At 31.0% G+C, this 14,751-nt stretch overlaps 1 protein-coding gene across 1 annotated transcript; it reads right to left on the bottom strand.

Annotated features, from left to right (window-relative positions):
* On the bottom strand, window positions 1-1,533 carry LOC133316189 (transcription factor RSL2-like). Its single transcript, XM_061517911.1, has 6 exons — window positions 1,085-1,533; window positions 937-1,027; window positions 575-820; window positions 383-448; window positions 231-296; window positions 1-99 (listed from the first exon to the last, which is right to left on the bottom strand). The coding sequence occupies exons 1-6, from the start codon at window positions 1,531-1,533 to the stop codon at window positions 1-3; spliced, it is 1,017 nt and encodes a 338-aa protein (XP_061373895.1).
* Window positions 1,534-14,751: the final 13,218 nt, after the last annotated feature.

Raw genomic sequence — 14,751 nt, 5'->3', positions numbered from 1 at the left:
TCATCCTCCTTTGGTTGGAAAAATACTGAGGTCTAGTCCAATGTTTATTCCATTGTAAGCAATGGGAGCATACATCCAGAGATCGTCAGAGCTCAGAAGCTGTTACATTCAAATCACAATATTGGAAAACAAAAATGAATCAATCACTATCTTTCCTAAATAAGCAACTGTAAAATGGAAAATAATATCTTTGCACTCAGCTAAAATTTAGATGCAGAATAAGTTGTTACCTTAATTTGGAGCTGTAAAAACTTCACGTATTGTACAGCTTCCTCAAGCATGGTGCTGATATCCACCTACAATTCATGAAGAAACAAAGCTTGAGAATTTGAACACCTTAACCAACTGTCCAGTAAAGTTCAATTGCCGTTGAGAAAGCTACCTTAGTGCCGTTGGGGACAAGGTTTTGCAGTATTCTCAACCTTTCATTTATTCTTTGTCTTCTCTTCTGGACAGTGCAAAAAGAAAAACCCTTTAGACATAATGAAGATATTTAGCTGAGAGAAAAGACAAGATTATTAATACAGTGATAATAATGGCATGTGCAATATTCTCTTCATCAAAGGGGACTTACTCTTGCATAAAGGCTCTGTGGATCAGTGGCAGGAATGCTGGTAGCTCTTGGTTTTGCAGGATCTTTTGGGCTCAGACTTGAAGATGCCCTTCCATTTAGCTCCATAGAATCATTAGTCTCACCCTCTGAAAAGATGCTGCTGGAACCATGCATTTGGAGGCCAGCGCTTTTATCATCTTCATTGTTGCTCATAGAAGCAGAGTTTGGATTCTTCCTCGATTGTACATTCCTCATGTTTTTTGAGAACTACATAATAAAATCATGATCAGAATGTACACAAGTATACGGCATAAAGAAAAATAGAAATAAAACACTAGGAACTAGCAAGCAAGTAGCAGATTTTTAAGTTGGTATTATTCTACCTCTATTGAGCTCCTAAATCTTTTTGCAGGGTTCTCCAAGTTTCTGCTTATACCCTCTTCTGCATGTTCAGAAACAATCATTTTATACTCCCTCTTAGCCTGCAAATTGTTGTCAGCAAGAACCAGTTTCCCTGGGCCTAGTCTTGACTCTTCATCAATGCTTTCATTGATATGTTGGTTTAAGTTGTCATTCCGTTGAAAACTATCTGAACTAAATTTGACATCTCCAAAGCAAAACACCATGGACTCGGAGTCAAAGTTTGTTGCCGGATCACAGGAGTAGGTTCCACTACTTGTAGTGGAAAAGAAATTACCACCATCAATGCTGGAGCTATTCCCTTGGGAGAAACAGGAAAAATTAGTATTTGCAACATTTGAAGGAAAATATGAATTGCTATTGGTGCCTGTCATGGTCACTATTGTTGATTCATGGCCGGGCACAAAGGCATATGGCATGCCAAAACTGGTATTTGCGCAGTGCTTCTCTGTGACAGAATAGTTACCACAAAGCAACTGAGCCATAAAGTCAGCTTCCTCAGCTGTGTACAAACCACTAAGAGAACCCCATTGTTCAGAAATCAACTGAGCTGGTTCCATTTTTTTTTTCTCCCTTTTAAAACCTGTGAGAAAGGAGGGTCCTCTTGTTCTAGTGTGATAGTATGTAGAAGAACTGAAGAAGCTTGATTTGTTTCAATGCTTTAATGATAGGAAAAGTGAGAGCAGTACTAGTACATTTATACCCAACAAACTAGGAAATGCCAAAAAGGGATTGGATTCATCTATAGAAAAAGATCCCATTTATAATTGACAAGAATTAGGTGATGACAAAGCACTAATACCCTAAAATGAATTTGCATTTGTCCTTGATGAGACAACTTAGAGGTAGGGGTGTGTAAAAAAACGGGTTCACTTGCCCTGCTCTTGATCCGACCTTGACCCGACCCATAAATACCCATATTTTTTAAACTGGTTTAAATACTGACCCACTTTTATTTGGGTTAGTTTTAGACCTGACTCGTTTTAATATTGACCCACTGACCCAAAACTTGACCCATACCCATTATGTGAAAAAAAAATCACAATTACATTAAAAGAAAAGTTTTAACATAAAACAATTACGTCAAAATTTTTTATGGAAAATATTTTCATAAAAAATTTCGCAAAAATTTTTTACGAAAAATATTTTCATCAAAATTTGTGACTAAAAACATATCAGTAAAAAAATTTGAAGGAATATTTTTTTTGTCAAATTTTTTTACGCAATCTAAATTTCGTCAAAATATTTCACAAAAAAATATATTCATAAAAACTTTCGACGAAACACATTTTCATCGAAATTATTTGACGGAAAAAAATTTCATCAAAATTCTTTACAGATTTCAAATTTCAGTGAAAGTTTTCGATGGAAACATTTTCGTTAAACTTTTTGACAAAAAAAAATTTCGTCGAAATTTTTAGCGAAACACATTTCCATCAAAAAATTTCGACTAAATATTTTCGTCAAGTTTTTTGATAAAGAATATATCCATCAAAATTTTCAACGGAACACGTTTCTGTAAAAAAAATTCGTAAAATATTTTGATAAGAAATTTTGACAGAAAAAATATTTTGTCTAAATTCTTTAGAGAATCTAAATTTCGTCGAAAGTTTCAAATGAAACATTTTCCTCAAAACAATTTCCATTGAAAATTTCGACGAAACACATTTCCATCAAAAAATTTCGACGGCAAAAAATTTAATTAAAATTCTTTACAGATTTCAAATTTCGGCGAAAGTTTTCGACGAAAATATTTTCGTCATCAAAAAATTTTGACGGCAAAAAATTTCGACAGCAAAAATTTCATCAAAATTCTTTACATATTTCAAATTTTGGCGAAAATTTTCGACAGAAACATTTTCGTCATCAAAAAATTTTGACGGCAAAAAATATCGACGGCAAAAAATTTCATCAAAATTCTTTACAGATTTCAAATTTCGGCGAAAGTTTTCGACGGAAATATTTTCGTCATCAAAAAATTTTGACGGTAAAAAATTTCATCAAAATTCTTTACAGATTTCAAATTTTGGCGAAAGTTTTCGACGGAAACATTTTCGTCATCAAAAAATTTTGACGGCAAAAAATTTCGACGACAAAAAAATTCATCAAAATTCTTTACAGATTTCAAATTTCGGCGAAAGTTTTCTACTAAAAAATTTTCATTAATTTTTTTGACAAAAAAAAAATTTCGTCAAAATTTTTAGCGAAACACATTTCCATCGAAAATTTTAAACTAAATATTTTCGTCAAGTTTTTTGATAAAAAATTTCCATCAAAATTTTCAACGAAACACATTTCTATAAAAAAAATTCGTAAATTTTTTTGACAAAAAAAACATTTTGACGAAAAAAATATTCTGTCAAAATTCTTTAGAGAATCTAAATTTCGTCGAAAGTTTCAAATGAAACATTTCCTTCGAAATAATTTCCGTCAAAATTTTCGTCAGAACACATTTCCATCGAAATTTTGAACGAAAAACATTCCGTCAAATTTTTTAACAAAATTCTTTTTCGTTTAAAACATTTGATTGAAGAAATCATTTTCGTCAAAACTGTTGACGGAAACTAAATTTTAATAGAAAAATTTTTTTGTAAAAATTTCGACGAAAAAATAATTTTGTGACGAAATTTTCGTATTTTGCAACGTAAAAATTTCGACAAAATTTTGTGAGAAAACCAAGTCAAAAACGGGTCAGGTCAGATTTGACCCAGTTCAGAAACCAAGTCAGACCCACTTCAGAAACCAAGTCAGGTCAGATCCAAACTGGTTCTGAACTAGTTCAACAAAATCCAATCTAAGTCAGACCTGACTTGGATCAAATTAAAGCGGGTCGAGTCAAAATACCTGACCTATATAAACCAAGTTGGGTCGAGTCGGGCAAAAACCTGACCCGACCTGACCCATGCACAGCCCTACTTAGAGGACCCAGCTCAAGGTCTTTATCTGCATTAAATTAGTAATCCTTGAGCGGGGCTTAAAATTTCCCCCAGGTGAGAAAGAAACACAATGATCAAATATTGATGAATGAGACTGGGTTTGATACTAGGTACATTAGAGGACAAAGAAGGAGAATGAAAATTGTCAATTTTGAGACATGGGGTTGGTCCTGAATGTGATATTAATATAATAAGTAACTAGTTGTGTTAGACAGAACGAACGAAAATGACGTGGGCAATAGAAGGACTTGAGCTTTAGAATCTCATGTCTGTCAAACATTCTAAATACCTATTTTATTTGAATCAGATAGAGACTTTGTTGTCTGCCAACTGGATTCAGGTACCCTTCGGAGCAGTTTAAAACCTATCGAGTTCAAGATTCTGTTTTGTTAGTATTTTGGAACCATTTAACCAAGATTCTGTATGTTGACGTTGTTTCTATTGGTTTGTCATGACGTCTAAATCATAGTTTATTTTTGCTTGATATTTAAAGTGTCTAATAATTCAGTTTGGTAATCAGCTTAACATTTCATTCTTTTTTTCTCCTAATATTTTTAGTAACAAACCTATATATAAATTATAAACTTTTTGGGGGGCATTTGTGGCAACGCAACGCCCCTTATTCAAAATGAAAGCCTCCAAAAAGAATTAGAGATGTAACCATTATAAGAAAATTGGTATTTAGAGGTTGTTCAACTGAAACCGTCTCCAATTGATACATAGAGGCAATATTTTCGACGGTTTAATTGATTCGAGACAGTTGAGGTGAAACTGTCTCCAAATGTGTACTAGAGATGGTTAAAATAATTGTCCTCATTTATCATTTAGAGGCAATTATATTAAAACTGCCTCTAATTTCTACCTTTAAAGGCGGTTAAAGCATAACCACCTCCAAATGTATATTAGACGTGGTTATTTCAGCAGTTTGTTAAAATCGTCGTATTTTGCCTCATGACAGTGATAAACGAAGTGATTCATGAACCACCAAACCAAGTATTTAGACACGGTTTAAACCGTCTCAAAATACAAATATAACTGCTTTGAAAACTAATTTTCTCGTAGTGAACTAGCTAAAGAAGAAAACAAACGAGTCACTAGGATTTAGATTTTAGATAATTAGCATAAGATTAAGCATTTAGGTTTACAGCAATGTTATTAAACCCGGATCGGTGATCGACCCGGTCGGGGTACCGGGTCGCTGGGTCACTGGTTCAACCGCATGAACCGGATATATATATAAATTTATATTTTATACTCAATTATATAATAAATATTTTAAATGGTGCAAGTGAATTAAGAACCAAATGTAGTTTAGTGGTAAAAACTATAGTTTATATCTTCATAACAAGGGTTCGATTTCCACTAAATGCTATTTTGAAATAATTCTATTAAATGATGCACATTAACCAACAAATAAACTGAGTCCAGTGGTAAGTTGTTGTTGGCATTCTCATGAGACTTGAGTTTGAATCCCAGCGACTACTGCAACATTGAAAATATTTTTTCGAAAACCGGTTGAACCGCAGCTCTTAACCGGTTCATCAAGTCAATCGCTTGTCCGGTCCATTGCAAGAATCAGACCATTTGATGTGCCAATTTCCGGTCCATTGCAACACTGGTTTACAGTACTAGTTACAAGATAGATATGTTCACTGTACAATCATTATAATTTTATAATACTACGTGTGCTCATATTTTAAGCGACCTTTCCCCACGCTTTAATATATGTGACATTGCAAAATTGTAGCTATAGCGTATAAGTTGTAAAATGGAAAATTACTGACTCAGCCACTTGATATTATGATGAAGGATTTAATAGCCAGTCTGGTTGAAGTTCAATAATTTTCGGTTGTGTAAAATTCAGTTTATAGAAATTCTGTTTACATGATAAACTTTTTATTATCAACGAATCAGTGACTTGATCATCTGTCGGGTCGATCGCAATTTAGATTTGATATTAATTAATATGAGAAGATAATTTTATATTCATATAAGAATAACAAGTCTTATTTATTAAAAAAAATAATAAATTCTATATACAATTTTAATCGCTAAATTTATTTACATTTGATAATTCACATGATTATTAAATTAAAATCGTTACATGTAACTGAGACCAACCACTAAGATTAAGCGTAAAATTTGTTATTTTAACACTTTTATTAATTAGTTGTAATAGAATTTTAAAAATATCATAAATACTAAACATAACTTATACATAAAATTGTATGCATAAAACACAGCTCGATGAATTTTTTATATTATATGACAAAAGTCATATGCCGGAGGCTCATACTTACACTAAAGCTGTGCTTCATAAACACAACTTGCTTTTGGTAGTCTTAGTTAATTGCATGGGTTCAAGCAAGTCATGGCCATTATTCGCGAATTTATTATAAGTAGCGTCTCATATAAATCATGTTTACAAAGTTTTATATCAATCTAAGAATGTTTAAATTCTAAAAAAATAAAAAATAAATTAAAATCAACATAAAATATGATTTACTGTGTTTACTTCATAGGAAAAACTACTCTTATGCTACATGTGATAACTTTCTATTCTACACATTCTTCGATAATTGTGCCACATTTTTTTGTCTTTTCTTTTTATTTTTCAGATGGTGAAGCCCACAAATTTGTCTCTATAACATGAAATAACTTATCTCCCTTAACATGAAATTAATAAAATTCTTACTTCGTTTAATTTTATCCAACAAAGTATAAATGATACTCCTCCCTGAAAAAAAAAATTAAAATGTTATCAAAATATACTTACAAGTTACAACTCCTTTAAATAAAAACAAACTATAACACACCCAACATAAAACAAAACAAGGATAAAAGTAATTAAAAAAAAATGCCAAAAAAAGGAAATATATAAATAGTACGAGGAACGAATTACATAATAGTTGCGTCGCTATCCCACCACCAATAACCAATGATGCCGCCGGTTTCTACGCTTGGGTTTACGCGCAGAATATTATCCGTACCTTTTGCTTACGCCAAAGTGCGATACTGATCCAATCACGCAACACATACAAATATCTTTCCCTTTAACAATATGGTTCTCCAATAAGAAGAAATACTATATAAAATTGAATTCTACCAAAATTAAGTTGAAAAATATTGTAGATCTGATCATTTAGCAATTGGAACTAGACTTGAAATTAAATTTGTGCCATTGAATTCTCAATTAAATATTTTGAATTAAAAATAAATAAATAAAAATGTTTCGCACTTCTTAACTAAGATTCCTCAAATTTCTACTCTACAAAGTCAACCATCTAGAAATATGTATTACATCTTATATTTCACAGCTATGACCTACAAAAAAAAAGTATTTTAGTAATGAAATTTGTACATATTTTGTCTTTCTAAATTTTTTGTAAACTCTAAGGTGGATTCATTTTGGCCATTTAAAAAATGTTACTCTATAATGACTATATTATTTAATGGCTTTCATGAGAGTATGTGAAAAGGTTGTTAAGGATAAAATCTCTATTAATATTATTACTGCTATCGTAATAAAATATTTAGCCATTTTTACCTATTTAATTTTTAAACTATGGTAACAATACTATATATTTAAGAGCATTAGGTTATACTAAAAACGATAAAATCAAAACTAAACTCAAATTACGCCAAAACATTGGCATATATATTATGGGCTTTAATTAACTGGCGACGACAGATAAATTATCTTTACCACAGAGACATTCCTTTTAAAAAAAAAAAATAGAACCCATTAATTAAAAAAAAGAAAAGCAATTACACAGATACACTGTGCTGTGCAGAAAACATTAGTTTTCTAATATATTGTATAGTGGCAAATGAACTGAATTTTCAAAAAAAGATAAATATTTAAATTATAAAGATGTCACTGGTAAAGGAATGCCTAATTATATTGTTCAGTACTTTAAGAAATTAGTCTCACATTCAAAGAGTATGAAATACTTCAGAAGCCGGGGGCACGACGACGACCTACACTTGAAATTTATAACTAAGCCAATAATTTTTATTTTTTTTTGGGTACAAATATGCCAATAAATTTAATTTTGTTGTCCAAACGAAGATATTATTCTTTTTATATCATTAAAATTACCTCTGAGTCGGTTCAAGAGTAAATTAATACTTTTCTGTAATTCACATGATTTTCTTATATATAACTTGGGTTATAAGGTTGTTATCAGGCAAAAAAATTAATTTATTATTTTTTTAATAAAAAATTACGAATAAGTAATTGTTTTAAAATTAATTACGAAAATATAGAAGTTAAACACGCTTCATAGGGGCGTGACTGGTTCGAGAGAGACACGCCCAAAGTTGGGCGTGACCGAGGAGAGAGACACGTCCAATGTTGGGCGTGTTTCATCATCTGCTGCCACGTGGCACAAAAGCCAACAGTTTGACCGTAAAACTTTGGAAGTCCATAACTTTTGACTCGGGTATCCGAATTAGATAAATTTTTTTTTGAATCCACATAACTTTTCGAGATCTACGTAATGACACCTCATTTGGCATATTTTTTCTCTCACAAAAAAAATTGAATTTACAATAATGATACCATAAGAACGTTTAAACAAAATTTAATGGACAGAAAACCACTGTTATGATTAGAAACATTCATAATAAAGATCCTTATGATTATGGTAAGTTATGATAAGGTTAATTATGTATGTTATTGAGATATATATTAAAATTTTGAATGAAGAATTTTATGAAATTTATAATTAATAAAAGTTAACATCTGTCGGTGACAGAATATCGAATAATTTATATTAAAAGTTAAGTGAGTGTTTTTCATTTTATTTTGATTTTTAAGTTTTTTTTCATGATTATAAAAATGTTAGATTATTTTTAGTAATAATTATAAGGTAACAAAGTCATGTCATTTTTAATAATTATGGTATCATTGTTGTAAATTCAAATTTTTTTGTGAGACAAAATAGGTCAAATTAGGTGTCATTACATAGATCTCAAAAATTTATGTGGAATAAAAAAAAATTACCTAATTCGGATACCCGAGTCAAAAGTTATGGACTTCCAAAGTTTTACGGTCAAATTATTGACTTTTGTGACACGTGGCAGCACCTGGTGAAACACGTCCAACATTGGGCGTGTCTCTCTCCTCGGTCACGCCCAACATTGGGCGTGTCTCTCTCCAACTTGGTCACGCCTCATGTGGGCGTGAGTCACGCTTAGGTCACGCCCAACGTTGGGCGTGTCTCTCTCCAACCGGTCACGCCCCTATGGGACGTGTTTGACTGTTATATTTTCGTAATTAATTTTAAAACAACTACTTATTCATAATTTTTTATTAAAAAAAAATAAATTAATTTTTTTGCCGTTGTTATCAACCAAAATGATGATAAAGCTTGGTATATTATGTCTGTTGTTTATTGGATTTAGAATCGGCTGTCTATGGCATTGCACGATAGGCACTCTGTGCTAAAGTACAAGCTTTGAAGAAAGGAATCAAATCTTGGCACACCAAAAGACCTTCTTCTAGTCACTGATTCTTAAACTTTTTTTATTTTTTCTTTACTTGGTCTTGTAAGGTTTCTCCCATCGTTCTTGTTTGATTTATTTGGACTATTCCTTTGATAAATAATTTTTTAGCATGCTCAAGTATATAATATTATAGAAGTTACACAACTACTGAATTCAAATTTGTTTATAATTTAACTCACACCTTCCGAATTTCTTCTTATTTTATTTATGGCATTGAGGGGTGTAATGAGATGGGTTCAGCTGGACTTTAGCTTAAATAGGTCATATTTGTATAAAATATTTTAAGTATGGTCTGATACGTTAGTCTTGTGTAGGCCCACATATAAATATAATCTGACCTATATTCAAAAAATAAAAGCTTTGGCTTAAGCTTGTTAGTCTGTTTAAGCCTATTAGCTAGGGTTGGCAAAAATGAACAAACTCGTCGGATTGACTCATAACTTGTCAAAAATGAGTCGGGTTGGGTTGGCAAAAATGAGCTGCCAACTCGGAAAAAATGAGCCAAACCATGTGTTAAACGGGCCAGCTCGCGCGTTAATAAGTTTTTTTTTTTTTTAGAAAAATACAAATCCTTACAAGCCCCGCTAAAGTATATTTCCTAGTTGATAAGCACTTTTTGTCACCTAGTCCATATTTATATGGTAATTATGTCTTCCTAAAGTATTAAAAACATACACTCGAGTTTTCCTTTTTATATTGTTAGGTTGTATTGGCTCTATTTGGTTCAAATATCTTACCCATTTGGTAGCAAGTGGTTCTGATTGTTTCTCGATATTGGTGCAAATTTGTTGTGAAGAAATTTCAAAACTAGAACATCTTGCTTTTGCTTCTCATTCTGTTACCCTTTTCTATTTTGCTTTTTTATAAACTATTTTGTAAGACAATTATATTGTTTACGCTGATGGAAGCCACATAGCTAGCGCATTAATACTATAGGTTCATTTAAATATGCTGAAAACAAGCCAACCTATGAGTCATTTTTTCAAACCAACCCACGAGCCATATTTTCTAGTCAACCCGCGAGCCAACCCTAACCCGACTCAGGTCGGGTTGGGTTGCGTTTTCTATCTCTCTTTTTTAAGCCAACCCTAACTTGGCTCGCTTTTTTCGGGTTGCATGCGGGTTAGGTTGGGTCGAGCCGGGTTGGCCCGTTTTGTCAACCCTACTATTAGCAATTCAATAATTAAAAAATAATTAAAGTAATATTACTTTATTATTCAAAATCATTAAAATAATAGTTTTATTTATTTTAGAGTAAATACAATTTTCGGTCCTCAGCAAATTTTACGATGCCCGCTTTAGTCCCTAGCAAATAAAAATGCTATTATTGGTCCCTAAGAAATTCAAAGTAGACTCATTTTAGTCCTTTTGAGGGACTAATGTGGGTCTTTTTTGAATTTGTGAGGGACCACGATTTCAACTAAATAGGTCCATTTTGAATTTCTTTGGGACCACGATTAGCCTTTTTATTTGCTAGGGACTAAAACGGGCATCGTGAAATTTGCCGAGGGCCAAAAAAGGTATTTACTCTTTATTTTATTTAAAATAAATAATATGATATAGACCGGTTTGTAGGTTTATTGGCCCGACATGTAAAAGAAAGTCTATGACCTACTTTCTAAATAAGTTTTTTTACAAATTTGAGCATGTGCTATTTGACTATATGCAATAGGTCACGCCTGACCTGATGTAGGCTGGGTCATAGGCCCCTGTTAGGTCGTCTGACCCATTTACACCCTTAGTGACATTGCATGCTATTGTATTTTAGAACTGATTAAGTCAATATTGGAGTTTACTTTTCTTTGAGACAAGTTTGCTTTTCTAGAGACATATTCAGTGGTGGAGCCCACTATTTATTTTCATTTATTTTAAAAAAAGGACTGCACATTTCTCGATGAGTGTATGGCAGAAAATTGTTATCTGCATTAAAGTATTGTTTGGTTGAAGGTTTATTTTGGGATTGATGGGAAAGTGTAAGTGGATATTGGAAAATACCACGTTTGGTTCAGGTTTTTTCAAAAAATACTAGGTAAATATGATAGATGGGAAAATGACTTTTGTGTTGATTTTTGGATGAAATTCACTGTTACAGAATACCACTTGAGATGTGGTATTTTGAGATAACTGGGAAAGTGAAAAAACAGGTGCAAAGTTTCTCCCGAACATAGATTTTACATATTTAAATAAATTTTCCCGGTAATATTTCGGTCAACCAAACAACTTTTTTTACATTTTCCTACCAAACTCACTTTCCAACTATTTCCCTATCAATTACATTTCCCTAGTGAAAAAAAATTTCTCCCGAACCAAACACTACCTAAGAGTCCTATTACCCATAAAATAATGGATTTGGATCTTCTAATGTAAAAAAGTGGTTATGTGATCATGTTATTTAATCATAATCATTCCTAAAATAATAGGTATACCCTACATCTTTTTTGGACTAGTTTATTTAAGTAATTTTTAGGGTAATGTAGACTGCTAGATAAATATAATATAAAAATAGGAAATGATATACTTATCACCAAAAAAGTTTATCACCCTTACAACTAATCTAATCACCATTGATTTTCGTCAATCTAACGGTTATAATTTTTTGAATTTATTTGAAATTAATAATTAATTAAAAATTAAAAGTTTGTTAGAAAATATATTATTATTAATGTATTTTTATCTAATAACTTAAATTTTTAGGTTGAATTAATTGTTTTATTTTAATATTATATATATATAAAGAACAAAACTGAGCATTGAGTTCTTGAGTAAAAGACACATGATTAGTTTGTATTAAGTAAAATCAATTATCTTGAGAAATTTGCCTGCCCCCAAGCGACGAAACGCTGGAACTTTCTTAATGTTTATTATTAAATTAATAGTATGTCAACATTTTATTAACTTAATACATACAATTTGGGCATATTAAATTTGGATTCGTTTTTTAGGGCAGTCACATTATATAGGTTATCTGCACTAAGTTTAATATGATATTGTTTTGAGACGAAAATTATAGTGTTTTTGTAATTTTAATTTATTTCAACATTATTATAGTCTTTATAATTATAATTATTTAATATTTTAATCTTAAAAAAATATTATTTTGAAAATAAATACACTTATCTGCCGTAATTGCGTAAATATTTAGACAGATTAAATTTATATCTTGTTTGGTTGACCCTTTTAGACTGTTACTCCATCAGAGTATTTTGATTGGCTTATGCAACGTGTACTTGCAAAGTTTGAATGGAATCATAAGCAATAGATTCAGCTCCTTCTTTACACACAATGATTTATCAGTTGAGGTCAAATTCTGGTATATAAAAAAAAATCTATTAATTTAAAGATACGTAAAATACAATTAGCATATATAATAAGATTAAAGATATAAAAACTTGTGAGGCATAATAATATATAAATGTATAATAAAGTTAAATATTTGATAAGAATGGCGGCCCCAATCAGTTTAGCATGGATATAAAGCCAACGTGCTGTCCATTGTTAAACAGTGGGATCTCCAATCAAGAATCTTAAATAAACTAGACCATAAAATTACTTAAATAGTGATGCAACCTTTTTACATTATTTAAATTATCTGAATAATATAATTTGCATTTGTACAGAGACGAGAATCACATGTGGTTAAAAAAATGGTTTAAATATTATTTTATTAAATTTTTGGAGTTGAAAAAATGACGAATACTTTTTTTGAACTAAAAAATTGAAAGTACTCAGGAAAGAAGCCATTATGCTTGATTTGGTGACGAAGAGTTTAGTATATATTAAATTATGTGTTCAATTTCTATTATTGTATAAAAAAAAAGTACTTAGGAAAGAGTGTCATAATTTTTTTAACAAAGCAGAAATTGTTATGGTATTTATTGAATATGGTGTTTAATATGACTTATCAAGTATTTATTTAATATTGATTTATCATAAATTTTGTAAATTTCATTAAAATGCTTGAAAAGTACCATATCAAATTAAAAAAAATAATTACCGTCATATCAGCGTAATGCCCTTAAAATACATATGACCATAAAAAATGCAATGGAATGTATACAGATCATTATTTTTAATAAATATTTGGAATTTTTTTTTTTTTATATAATTTATTCTGTGAGAGAAATTTCTCATTTTTCTGTCTTCTACTATAGTTTTTTTTGGTTGGCTTCCTTTTTGCTGATAAACTATATACTGCCCTACTATTGCACATTTGCATGCTTGTTTTATAAAATGATGAAGCATGTCCATGTTAATTGTTATACATTACTACCGAAGCAATCTCAACGCAATCTGAACCTATGCCCAATTCTAAACATGACTTTGGGTTGTTGAAATTCAGAATCCTTTTGATTTGATGCTACTAACAAAGAATGAACTAACATTACCTATAATTATGTTCTTTTCTTGTCTTCTTCTTCGGTTGGGTTGAGGGTGGTTGGTTGGTGCATAAATGAAACCGGGAAAACCTCCTAACTGAAGGCCACCCAAGTCAACGGAAGTAGCAATTATATTAATTTTCAAATTTTGACTTCAATAGCTTGCAACAGTGGAACTCTCTTTTCTTTTTTAAAGGATTGACTTTTGATTTGTCAACCATTTAACTCTAGATTATTGGATGATATCGACTTCTTTAATCCAGAGTAAGTCAAAAGAGAAGAAATCCTGCTCCAATGTCCATTTTAATATTAGGGTTGAATTTTATGAGCTCCTTTTGATACTTTCTTTCTTTTACTTTGACTCGTTGAATGAATCATAATAGGAAAAACAAGTATTACGTTATAGGAAAATTCTTAGGTCATGTCATAGAGATAATTAATTGTGGAGACCACTATTTTTAAAATAAAAAAAAAGTAAAAAAATTGATGAGTTCACTTTTACATGTCTGTAGAAAAATTGGTTATGTCATATGAAAGAACGAAAACATTACCGATCATAATATGACTTGCCAACTTTTGTTGAGAATTTTTAAAGGCATTTTGAATTACTTAGTACTTGCTTTGTCTATTGAAATTGAATTCGTTTACTTGTTTTGTAACTTCGACTATGGATTTTTCTCACACGTTTAACAAATTATAGAAGGTGAGAGGTATGAAACTAAGACAGGATACCAATAATCAACAAGCATATCTTTTCCTTAACAGTCTGTCAATTTTGAATTTTTAAGATTTTTATTCGATAATCTCACATCCGAAGAGGTCGGGAGGTTGGATAAGAATATATACAGCATTTGACTTTAAAAAGAAAAAAAAAGACACTTGGAAGTTTTCCTTGAGCTCTCTTGCATGCGCATTATCCTAGTGTTCATCTTAATCTTCTTTTTTTTTTTTTCTG

Source organism: Gastrolobium bilobum, unplaced genomic scaffold (assembly GCF_033153095.1).
Source record: "Gastrolobium bilobum isolate Gb01-03AN ecotype WA unplaced genomic scaffold, APGP_CSIRO_Gbil_v1 utg25868, whole genome shotgun sequence".
NCBI lineage: Eukaryota > Viridiplantae > Streptophyta > Magnoliopsida > Fabales > Fabaceae > Gastrolobium > Gastrolobium bilobum.
The sequence above is the reverse complement of the archived record's forward strand: the minus strand, read 5'-3'. Positions and strand labels throughout refer to the sequence as shown.